Below are 13,061 nucleotides of genomic sequence, written 5' to 3' on the forward strand. Positions count from 1 at the left end.
TGAGAGAAACTGCAAAGGAAAACCAACCTGCAGAAGCATGGAAGTGCACAGTTAAGCATCCCCAAAGGGTCCACTAGAGAGAAGGATTTAGGCAGCTAAACTCTGAGTATTTATTGTTCCAAATTAAGCTAATTTTTAGATGATAAGGTTTTTTCTTTTCGTCTAGTTAATACAGATAAAGTTGATTACTTTTCATAGATACATTTGAAGAAAACAAACCAACACCCCCACCCTCCCTGCAAAACACCCAAAAAAACCCCCCAACCCAGGTGCCCTAGCTTGTGTAATAGTTGTAAGTAAACTCAATTTCAGAGGTTTAAATCAAAATTTTCTACTAAAGGCAAAAATTTAATCTTTACATGTATAGGAATGTGAAAAATATTTGTGTAAAATTTATGTAGAAAACAACAGGCAAGTTTTAGATAATTTAAATACACTATTGAATTAGCAATAAGAGGGAACTATTGGTGATGGTAGTCAATTTGAGAGTCAGTCGTGGGTTTCTGGTGTGTTAGTAACAAAAGGACCCTATCTTCTCCACCTCCATAACCTTCATTTTTATTTCCCTCCTCTCGTAATAACTTGTGCCCTGGGAAGTTGAGACTGGGTGGGGAAAATGTGAGTGTTACAGCCTGATTAAGTTGTACTGTGTGCCATTTCAGTTGTTGTTCAGTCTTTCTGTACGAGGACTGTAGGAGAGTTGGGACTCCACCACTGTGTGCCTCTGCTCAGCAACTGAAATGTTGTTAAAGAAGGTGACTCAACTGTCAGTGAACAATTACAGCTTATGCTGTGTTTTTTCATGGGCGGTAGTGAGCAATTAAATTCTCCATGAGCAGCTTTTGCATAACTGCTTACGTGGTACAAGCACTGTAAATATTGAAATATGTGGGAAAAGTTAGTGATCCATGATACAGACTGTCCAAAAATGCTGCAGTGTTGGCTTGCTAATAAGCACATGGCCAGTCTGGGTATGTAAGAAGATTTTATAGATTAGTAAGTGTTGCTTTCTGGTTTCCATAACAGAACATACTGTGATCCTTCTTTGGGGGAAAAAGAAGCTGGAGAGGGGGTGAAAGTGTTTGTTCTTAGCTTTAATTAGCTTTCTCAAGATGCTTTTACTGTTTTGATGACTGACAGTAGACCTGCATACTTAATTTTCACATGAGCATAAGAAAAATGTAATGATCCTATAAAGGAAGTGTTTGAATGGTTGAGTTAGTTTTGGTTTTCCAGAAGCAAAGCTTCAAGAAGAAACTGCTAAGTGACTTCCACTCATCCAGGAGACATTAATGAGAATTAGTAAACAGTTTGAACCCTACCTCATCTACATATTTGGGTTTTAAGGGGTGCTTTTTCTAAGTGTTGAGTAGTGGGGATACAAGTGGAACCAAATGTGAGAGCAGTGGTTGCAAAGGTTGTGTGGGAAGACCAGGCAATTGTGTTAATTGGCAACACACAACGTGCCTGGAATTAAAGTAACTGTTTGTCCTTCAGGCAATTCTTAAGTCTCAACCTGATTCTGTAATTGAACATAAAACTGATTCCTCAGGACTTCTCTCAAAACAGTGCGGTCTTAGAGATTTTGAGAATCTTTTTGTAGGGAACATGGCCACAAGTAGAGATGTATTATCACTAAATGATTAATAAAAAAATATTAATATATATTTCCAGTATGGATTTCATAATTACCGGTTTGAATACTTCATGGCTTTTGTTACGTAAAGATGACTTTTAAAATCTAGCTTTTTTAAAAGAAAAAGGCATTACTTTTAAGGTTTTCTTCTTATGTTTTCCACTGATGTCAGTTTTGTTTGGGGTGTAACTTCTTAAGTTGGTGTTGAGAATGCTAGCTGCCTTCAGTATTCATATATTTAAATTCTGGGGACTCCATCCTTCCCAAAACCTACTTTTTTGCTTTTGAAGAGATTTGATCTCTGCAAGTGTCACAGGAATAATATGTAGCTTTTTCAAAATTTATTTTTGGACTCTCTGGGGCTTCAGCATGTCCTGAAAATGAGAAAATTTGGGATAAATGCTTTTCAGACTATATTAACCTTTGCAAAATGAGTTTGACTGCATCGCTTTTTTTATTCCTGTAAATGACTGATAGGTATATTGTCCCTTAAGAATAGCTGCACTCTTTATAGATATCCTTTTTGATGAAATAAATTAAACATAGTTGGACAAACTTTGCAACCTGATTACATTTCTAATTAGTTTTTTAATGAATTAGCCTACTGATAAAGCCATAGTTATCCAAAATTTATTAAAGCCAGCAACTGTGTCTTCATTTTTCAAAATGAACTTACCTATGGCTTTCGAGAATGATTACATGAGTAATGTGCCAGCATTTTTGTAAAACAAAAAAACTCTCTCTTTCTCCCAACTGTATTCTGATCAGAGTGGAAAGTAACTTGTGCTGGGTGTTGCTGAAAATGCAGACCTGGAACAGTGTTTAAGAGTCTGTGTTTCAGTCTTTAATCCAAGATCCCTTACTGAATGTTCTCTTTACCACACAACTGGTAGAAGAGATTATTTAAAAAAAAATATTAAATAAAATAGGGTATTTCGTATTTAGACAACCTACTGCTGTGGTACTTGAGATGGAGGGGCAAATTGAGCAGCTGTGCCATTCAAGGCTGTCAGACCTTGGTTTCCCGTTATGTTGATAAGGAGAGTTAGACGCAGCACCAAAGTTGGGTCCCTGGTGTAAGGGGTCTGGATTTCAGCCCTAATTGTTGCAAGTATCATCCTGTAGAATGATTTGTTGAAAGAGCATTTCCTACATAACCACAGACAAGCAACTAAACCATGCCACCTTAGATTGCATTGTATAATAGAGGACTAATTCCTGTCATCACAGAGTTCAAAGTTGGTATAAATCACAAAGTTGTATGTTATTGTAAAGAGTAAATTAGTGCAATTTATACTTCCGTTTCTAAACTGGTGTAGCTCACACTTCTGGCAGTATATATAATATTTTTATACTTGCAGGTTGATAGAAAATGTTCTGTAGGCTGTGTAGTTTGTATTTAAATATCAGCTTTGAACTCTTTTAAGTGAGGGAGGTTTTTAAAAAAGAAGAACAAAGTTCTACTTCAGTAACTCCTGAAAGATTTACCTCTAACCGTTAGCGAGTTTCTAGTGTTAGAGATTATTTGTGCAGTTCTGACATTGTTTACGTAAGATGTACAGCACTTGCTATAGTGGAAAAATGAGCATCAGTGGAAGGAAAGCAGTGACAGAAGACAGTAAGGGACTTCAAAGAAGCCAAGCCCTTTGTTCTTAACATCTTCTTGGCATGGAAAAATTCAAGCATTGCGATAGTTTGATGTATAGGCCCTTTGTTGAAGGTATCCTTTTTTTGACTTTAAGAACTAACAGTTTAAGTGATGAATGAAAATAAAACACAGAACACATCTGATAGGCCTTTTTGCTAGAAGTTAATTTCCTAATGTACAAAGTCTGAATTTTGCACACATTTCCTGCTGTTCCTGTAGGAGCACTCTAAGACCAAGTGTTTTCACATGTATCAGTCAAACACATTAATCTTTTGAGAAGCTTTTGATCTTGGTCTTTTTACTCTTCAACCAGCCGCTGCTTTTGCTGAATGGCAAACTGTCCTCCCACCTTTTGAAAGGTATGATTTGATCACGAATTATGCCTGTCTTGTATTGTAAACCCTAAGGCAGGGTGTGCAGGAGATGGGCTGGAGAGCCCATCTGCAGTAGAAAGCTAACGTTTGTTCTACTAAACTTGTAATTTTTGTGCAGATGAGAAGTCTGAGTCGGTAGCAGGGGCAACAAAATTTTACGTCATAACAGAATTGTAGCATAATGGAGGAAAATAAGTTACTGAGTCCCGTGTTTTCCTCATTTTTCTTTTTTTTAGGATGTCTCGTAGGATATTTTCTTTCCTAGCTTATTAACATTAATAAATGCATTTTATCTGAACAGTTTCAAATGTATCTTGTGTGTGTTTGGGGATTTTTTCCCTTTTTTGTTTTCTTTAATATGACCATGCAATTATAACTCTTGTTTTTGAATCATCAATCACACTTTTTTTACTCGGGAAACGTGAATACAAATAAAGTCTTTTCTCTAGTAGCGATTGTGAAGTGTATAGCAACGTGCAGTCACTAGATGGCAACATTTCCCGAGGAAAAACTCAAACTAGTGCCATTGCCTACAGTAGGAGGTGAAAGAAAATTGCTGCAGAGTTAGCCTTGTGTTTGTCTAATTTAGAGCAGCGTAAGTCAGAAGATTTCATTACTGGGTGTTATCAGACATAGCTGAGGATTAGAAGTGAATTTTGAGGCTTCTTCCAGTTGATTTTGATGGCTTGTGTTCTGCTGTGTCCTAATTTTGCTGTTTTGTCTCAAAGCATCTCGAGCAGAGATTGCCGGTTATGTCATGAATACAGCAGGTATCTTTTCAGTGCCAGTGAATTGTCGTCAAAAGCTTGTTGTTTGGTTCAAGTAATAGCTTACTAAATAAAGACTCCAAATGTCAGTTCACTGAGCAATTATAGTACCATGTTCTTAGGCAGCTGGTAAATCTATCTGCATGTGCAGTATGTTGAATGTCTGCCACCTTTATAGGATTGCAAAGATATTTATATATATATATATAAATTGAAATGAATCCTAAGTGGTAATGCTGTATAAAAGTACTTTTAACTATAAAAGTTAGAATATTCCAAAGGACACTATGCAGAAAGAAGAAAAGTGAAAGCTCCATTTCTCACTGGTTTCAAGGTGCAGGGATTTTTGCCATCATTGGTACGGTTAAGAATTTTAATAGCAATTAGCATGGTGCCTGGATCATACAGATAAAATATATCAGGATGTTTTAATATGAGTGTATCACGAAATTGGAGGTTACAGCCTCACTTAATCTTGACCTGCCAAGCAGCTGTACGCTGCTGACGGCAGGGTTGTGATGCAGTCTGCAGCAGCATTGCAGTCTCATGCTAAAGTGTTTGTTGCTATGGGAACCAGGATAAAAGAGTGAAGAAAAACATTGCTGTATCAAAATGATTGACAGCACTATTCATTTAGCAAATGTAAGCTGCATATAAGCAGAAAATTCTCTTGCACCGGTGGAGGCAACCTGAACTCGTGTCGGGTATGTGGTTGTGCACCATTCTAATAAGCTTTTGTGAACTGAGGAAGAGAAAGAGTCTGCTGCAGTGGAAATTCTGTATGCTGTGCAAACAGCTGACCTTTCCTCTCTCTTCCTCTTTCCTCCCTCCTGCCTCCTCTGATGTTTAATTAGGTCCGTGATATAGATTGGCGCTAATTAATGTGTCAAAAGGGCACAAATAGTTGCTTATTTTATCTCCTTGAATTAAAAACCGTTAAAAATCAATTTGAGGGCATGTTGAAGGAGGCTTGTTATTGGAGTAAATTAACATAATGGAATTTAAGACTTTGTCTTCTAAGGATTAGTTAATGTTTAAAAAGAAAAGCAAATTCTACACCTAAAAAAACAAAAAAGAGCTGTTATGCTATGAATTTAAAAATCTGTACACATTTAGTTAAATGACCTAGGGTAACTACTTAATCAACTTTGGTTTTGCTGTTATAACTCAGTTATCTTCTGCAAGAATAACTTCCTCCTTTCCAGACATGTGATTCCTGATTTCAGGTGTCGCTTAAAAAGTTACCAGCTCATCAAATGAAAGCATACATCTGGGACCATCTTCTGGGAGCCAAACATACCAGATGCTGTGTGCTAATCTGGTATTAGATTTCCTAATTCACACTATTTAAGGTAGTGTTTTGTTTATCAGCTTTATAGTCTAACTCTTATGGGACTGTTTTTCAAATAATTCATAAGCTAAGAGCTTCCTTCAATTAGTAATTATGAAGTAAATCTTATCCAATACATAAAGTTGCTGTGTTTTTTCAAAGGATGTCATGAATAAAATTAGCTGATGAGAAGAATGATGAAGAGTGAGAAAGGATTAGTATATCTTTATGTAACATCTTAAACAGCTTTTAATGGTAAAATGGTGATAAAACATAAGGCTTCTGCTGAGGCAGTATTTGACAGCTGTTTATTTCGGCAGTGATATTTGTGCTTCCAGAAAAGAGGGACAGTACTGCTCTGAGACAGAGTTCCTGTATCCTGTGACTAGGGCAAGGTGAGCCAGCTCACGGAGTCATGCAGAGCACGTCTGAGCTTTCAAATGGAATAAGCTGAATTCAGTATTGGCAATTGTGTTATGAGCATGAGAGAGATATTTCAAAGTATACGTACAGAAAAGGGACAGATGTCTTAATCCTTTTAATAAGTTTCCTTCTATATTATGTAATAATTTAGATTTTTTGTTTTACATCCTGAACATTTCTCTTTTGGAGACAAGAGTCAGAAAGCAAATTGATGCTGTTCCTTGAGTATTGGTGACGAGAAGTCCCTGGATCAGCAGCCATTGTAACTTACTGTTACCTCACCCATTTATGCTCTGGGATTGAAGATAGTCACTGATTTGCTATTTTCAAATCCGTGTCCACTTTGCTTGTGTGACTTGGATGATGAGTAGTACATAGACTTTGAATGCAAAGAAAACCATTTCTGTTGTGACAAGCTAATAAATGTTGTTAAAGGACTGGATTTTGTTTTGCTTTTCATGGGCTTTTTTGGCTTGTCAAACGGAATTTTTATTTCAGACACTAAGAAAATTAGTAGCTACCAAGAAAGGATGTGAGAGTTCACTGTGCAGAGGACTTAGCAATGCATGAATTTAGCAAAACCCCAAATCTGCTTCAAAAATAGGAACAAACAGTCAAAAATGGACATATGAATTTGGAGCAAATTAATAATTTTCATTACCTCTAACTTGTTACGATAGAGTTTTGATGTTGGGAGAGTAAGATAGAAATTAGCATTCAAACAGGTTGAAACTGATGTGCTTTCATTGAAAATCTTTCTAATTTATGGTTTGACAAATCAATATTTATTCATTTGTGTTGTTCAGTTCCCTGAACTTTTCAGCTGCTGAAATGTCTGCATCCTGAAGTTTCAGTGCACTATCTTGGGTGCCAAGCAAGTAGAAATAGCTATTATCCCACACTATTCTACACGCATGAATCAAGAGCTTCACGACCTGCTGAGACAGCAGTCTGCTTAACCTTGCTAAATGTTTGAGAAAGAAGTATGAAATCCTATCTGTGTCACTTCGCAGAGACACTTGAAGGTCACAACCAACACAAATTGTGGGCCAGTTGGGAAATAAAGTGTTTCTAACAGCACAGTTGTAGGAGCTGCAGCAGGATTGTGTTAGGAGGGAAGTCGCTGCTTTGATTTCAGTTGAAGCCTCGTGGAACTATTTGATGCTGGAGCTCGACCTTTTCTGAGACCTGAATCTGTTCAGTGCCACTAGCAGTGGGTTGCTCTAAAGGGGCTGTAGCACTAGTCACCTTGCTTGTCATACGCAAGTGCAAATTCGGTGGTCACCAGCATAAAACTGAAATTTGTACTTTCAGGCTGAAGGGGGTTTGTTCCAGATACCTGGTTAAACACGAAAAGCGTATGGTGCATATTGGTGTATGGGAAAGGGCTTGTTTTTCATAGATCTTTGTGTTGTAAAATAGGAAAGTTTATGTGGGTAGCCTTGCTTTTCTTTTTGTCTTTTTCATTCTTTTTAAAGCTTCTAAATATCCATGCTGTGAGGACAGTTTTGATGCACAGAGGTCAGTGTTTGTACTTCGGCACATTGTGCAGCCATTAACTTTCAGGGGACTGTTCTGGCTTTTGGGGTTAGGCAAGAGGTATTTAACACAGCCCAGAATTTCCTGAAAGCTCAGGACCAGCATCAGTAGTGATTCATGGTTTTATAACGGTCTTATCAAAGTCACAATTCTGTTTGCAATGTACTTGGGAATACAGATGGAAAAATTAACTGGGAATTATGAAGAAGACTGGACTGATAGATTAAACACAGTATGGCGTGGTCTCCAGTGAGGCCAAGTTTCTTCAGTTACTGCACAGGAGAAAAGGGAGCAGAATTCACTGGAGGGCAGCATGCCTCGGGCTGCCCTCACTCTGCCTAGTTAAGTACAACAAATAACCTTTCTGCAAATTTAAGAAACCATTACTTTGTGTATATTGAAGAGTAAAAAATGCTTCCTTCACTAATAATGTATACCTGTGGCAGGATGTCACCTTTATTAAAATTTAACAAGAGAAGTACTAAGAGAGTATCTTAAGAGGATTTAAAAGAAATGGGAAAAACCCTATAGAAACACTAACCTGGAGTTGGTGTAACATAATGATCAGGTGTTAGTAACAACATTGTTGAGAATACTCTCTTCTGTCTTCCCAGCCTGGTGAAATAGTTAAATAGCAGGTGCCTCTGATTTTTCTTTTTTCAATTTTTTTTTATGTAGGTAAGTCAGAAGTGTCAGACTGAGATATCTGTAGCTAAATCTACTGAGAAATAAAAGAAACAGCTGTAGTCTTGAAGAAGTGCAAGGCTGTTCTCTGCTGCAGTTACCTCCTCTAGCTTGCTCCCGGTTGGAGGCTGTATCTGCTGTTCAGTCTCTGGGTAGCACGTATGGGCAGCATCTGTGTCGTGGCAAGAGGCAATTGTTTTAAGTAACACTTTCTTTGAGTGATGGGCTCAAAATGTGTTTGAGATACAGGCTCTTTTTCTTTTATTTGATGGTTCTGTCAGTGTTATTTCTGTATCGTACCTCTAAAGTGCCATAAATCATTGTTGCAAATATGGTTCATAGTAGATGAAGTGGTTTGTGTTTTATGTTCCCCTAAAAACTGGCAGCAGCGTTGGACAATTTTACCGGAAGAGGTAAATTATATGCTTTCATAGCTCAGGGAGAGAGGGATCACACCACGTGCATTTTTGTGGTTAATGTCCACTTCGGGGATAAGATTAATTTTTCGTGCATGTTTTGAGGAGGCAGAATCGAAACTCTTAGCATTTTAATGTCATTGGGGGATTGTTTCAGCCTCTAGCTATGTTAAATGGGATTAATAATTTCAGCTAATCAGTGTCTTAACAACTTCTGAAAAATGGAAACTAGTTTAGGAGTAACGTAAAGGGAAGTTTTCCACATTAGTGGAATGTTAGGCAAATGCTAATAGTCTTCATACAGTTTCCACTTGTGTTTGGAGAGAGGGTCTCTTAAGGTCACCACAAAAAGTTAATAGTAATGAGTCCCACTCTAGAACAAATGGCGAAAGCCTGTATACATGTCTAAATTTCAAAGCAGGGATACGGGTGTCACTGAAAGATTAGTGACTGAGTTTGTTTAAATTTTTTTTTATATTACATTTTAGTTTAAGAAATGTTACAGAAGATAACTTTGCAGCTGAAAGTAAATCTAGAAATAACTAGTGAAGCTGTGGAACTTCAAGCTGATATTTAATGGGTCTTTTAACAGTAGTTTTTATCCACCTGAGACAACACTGGCATCAAGAAGTCTTCAGATCTCCACATGGCATTGTCATGGGTAAAACTTTTAAAAGACAGTAGCTTTCATTTTCATCAGTAGATTTCTGAGGGGTGCTCACGCTTGCTTCATAAATCTCCTGCTGATGGGTCAAATCCTACCTTAGTGCGTCATGTGAATCCATTCTTTTAATTTTTCCTCTAAAGGGTTCTTTCATTTTTGTTATTCTTGGAGCTGATCTGTGATTAAAAATCATTCTTCTTCAAAAAAATATATTTGATAGAAGACCAAGAGCTTCAAAAAGAAAAGGTAAAGGAGACCATATGTTTTCTGTAGTTTGGCTGCTCCTTTCTTTAGAAACTCTGGGTCTCTAAATCCAGCTCATACTTTGGGAAGGGCCCTTCTAGTTACACTGGAAAAACAAAGTCAGAAAAACTTGCTATGGTTTGCTCCATAACTCAATTCTAGAGTTATTTTTATTATTGTTAGCTGTTCATTCACAGCTTCTGTGCATCTACGACACTGTCTTTAGGTTATTCTTCCTGCGAGTTTCATTTGAGGTTTTAAATGCGCGTTTAGGCATGAAGGGGGTATATTGTTGACCTCAAACCCCATTGCTTTTCCTTATCTGCTATATGATCATTGTGTAAATAGTTAATTATTTGTTTACATCATCAGAGAAAACAATTGGTTCCTAATCAAACCATCAGGCCATTTAGTGTATCCAGGAAACTTGCTAAGCATCAGATTCTGATGTTAACCTTTGAGCTCCAAGACACTTTCATATGATGAAAATTTGTCTTTAACATCCCTCAGAGCCCATTAGTGCTCAAAATGAGTTTTTAGCAAGCATTGATATGTTGTTGTGTTTGGTGGGGATGGTGGTTTTGTTTTTTAATTGGAGAACTAAAAGTAGAGATGATAAATAGCATGAAAAGCCTTTTTTGTAGGATATATCAACCTGGGATTTCTTTATTCTCCAAGCCTAAAGGTAATGTGCAGATACCTGGATGCCTATGCATAACACAGGGTGACTTTTGATGCTATTACTGCAGGCTTTAGAAAATTTGTAATTTCATTCAGCACCAAAATCAGTAACTGGTATTTTTTTCTGTTTGTAAAATAAAGCAGTAGTATTGCTATCCACCCTTAGCCATAATCCTCCACTGTTGGACTGTCCTGAGGATTTTTGGACATTGTTTCATCCCTAATGAGTCTATTGTATGTTGCACATATTTTTCCTGAGTTAGAGTAAAATAAACACGTTATTTTTCACTTCTATAGCTTACTTGAAGATCAAAGAAAGGCAGAAGAAATGGTGTTAGATCTTTGGCAGCAAGGCTATAGGCCTTGCAATAGCAGTGCCGTAATATGAATGTGCTCAAATTCATGCAATGTGCTGAAACTAACTTGTTTTATGGATGAAATAAAATATAACCATTCTTACTAGCTTTCTTTTAAGTGGAATGTAATGATAAAAGAATACTTTTTCTTTTTTTTTTTTTGGAACAGGGTTCCAGATTTTGTGAGGGAGAAGCGTTTTGGGAACTGGCTTAAAGATGCACGAGACTGGGCTATATCTAGAAACCGGTACTGGGGAACACCCATCCCTTTGTGGGTCAGTGATGATTTTGAAGAGGTAAGAAAACAAAGGTTTCCAGTTGACAGAAGAGCCTATCTGTATATGTTGTTTGCTTATTTTGATTGACTGTTTATATCTTCAGCTGCTGCAGTCTTAAGTTCTATTAATATGTCTTAACAGTATATGTGTATCTATAAGAGGTGATAGATATATGCAGGCATTTGTGTACCCATACACGTTTTCTTTGGTTTTGCTTGAAAACTGCAAGCAATTTTTCTTGTTTTTTATATTAGAATTAATCTTGTCTTTCCTGGAAGGACTGGCAGTGATGGTAAATCTAATGGAAGTAACAAATGCTGTGAGAAAATGGCAAAGAAGAGATTTTTTTACTCAGTCCTTTCAGTCTGTTTTTGAAATTCTGATGCTCAGTTACTTCAAGCCAAATGAATTGCTGAAGGCATAAAAGCAAGTCCACTGTAGTATAACAGTAGAAATATGTATTTGTAGTGCTACAAATGTGAATGTAACAGGCTCCTTCCTCGTGCTGGAAATAGGATGTCCATGGAAGGTGAATACTGATGGCAGCATCCCAAGCCTTTGTTTTTATCTCCCTTGATTTGAAAAAGTTTAATTTTCATTTTAGACGTGAAAGACCTCAAATAGGAAAATGCATGACAGAAAAGCATTTGGTTGTCTTAAACTGCACTATTGCTTAGATGTGCACCATAAAGCATATTTTTTTTCCTCTTCGTTGGAAATCTTGCTGATAGGCAGGGAGACCTTGGGGGAGGGAGGGAGTTACTCCTTGCAATTACCATTTAAGTATCTAAGAAGGCCTTGGCATTTGAATTCTATTTATGCTATGAGCGTGCTTGTAAATTGTAAAGCACTTGGAAACCAAGTGCTTCTGTCTCTCATATAATAGTTAATTTTAAAAATTTATTCAAAATTTTTAGGTATAAACTGTCAGTCTTCAAACTAAACTTTAAGTCCCTTGTTTAGTATAACAGATTTTTTTAGATAGAGAAAAGGCTTTCAGTTTTGTGCTAAAGTATGTCAAGACTTCATTCTAGAGCTGAGAAAGGTTGTGTAAAGGTTACATTACTCCCAGTCCTTGCCTCTAATAATATTTCATTTTCTGTCCAGTCTCCCAGTGTCTCTATTTGTGTGTGTACGGATTTTTTTTTCTTTTTTTAGGTTTGATTTGTTTGTTTTTAATAACAACATGATGTCTAGTTTGGAAGATTGACCTTTCCTTTGAAATTAGCTGCAAATATTCCTCAGGGCTTGGTGTTCTGGATAATGATAGAAATACCAACAGATCTATTATTTTTATCGGTAGATGTTATACATTTCTGTTTACTCTAGAGTCTGAATGTCATGCTTCAGTAGTAGAGTATGGCTTCTGGACCATGCTAAATTTCAAGTTAGGGTTTTTTTAATGTACACTCTCTTTTTATGCATGTGAGATACAGCTTAAAAACTAAATACCATTGGAACTGATGTGGAACTTAAGGCCTAAGTGACATCTGCTCTCATATAGAAATAATATTCACTCAAAATTTCCTGACTTCAGTTTTACTGCAGCCTAGTGCCATGTGAGACTGCAGAGCCTCCTCTTCATGTCGTGTTCTCAAAAGAACACTTTGTCACATGCAATTATGCTGTGCATATTAAATCCTGGAGAAGTAATAACGGTTCCTTATTTAATATACAACAAGGTGAATTAATTGGTATTAAAGTGAATTTTATTACAAATCAATATCTAGTTTCCTAAAGTTTTATTTTAGCTTTTATTTTAGTTTTATTTTAGCATAATTATCAGGTAGAGATGCATAATGGAAGTTAAATTTTGAAGCTTGTATTTATTACCACATTTTTTGCAGATAGTTTATCATTTTAAGCTCTCAAATCTCAATTATTTCCTAAGTGGAGGAACACATCTCATTTGGATTAGATAATAAAATTCTTTAATGTAGCATCCATTGATGCTGATAAAGCAGACATAGGTTAATTTTATAGGACTTGCATACAAATTATAGTATTAAATATTCAGTGATG

General features: G+C 36.6%; 1 protein-coding gene across 3 annotated transcripts in view; it reads left to right on the plus strand.

The window, feature by feature from the left end:
* The window catches only part of IARS1 (isoleucyl-tRNA synthetase 1), a 111,525-nt gene that overhangs the window by 45,089 nt on the left and 53,375 nt on the right, over positions 1–13,061 (plus strand). For all 3 annotated transcript variants that reach the window (XM_068420002.1, XM_068420003.1, XM_068420001.1), the window contains exon 15: positions 10,931–11,057. In XM_068420002.1, the coding sequence (XP_068276103.1) occupies positions 10,931–11,057 (127 nt within the window). The remainder of the gene's footprint in view (positions 1–10,930; positions 11,058–13,061) is intronic.

Source organism: Nyctibius grandis, chromosome 29 (genome assembly GCF_013368605.1).
Source record: "Nyctibius grandis isolate bNycGra1 chromosome 29, bNycGra1.pri, whole genome shotgun sequence".
In the NCBI taxonomy this organism is placed as follows: Eukaryota; Metazoa; Chordata; class Aves; order Nyctibiiformes; family Nyctibiidae; genus Nyctibius; species Nyctibius grandis.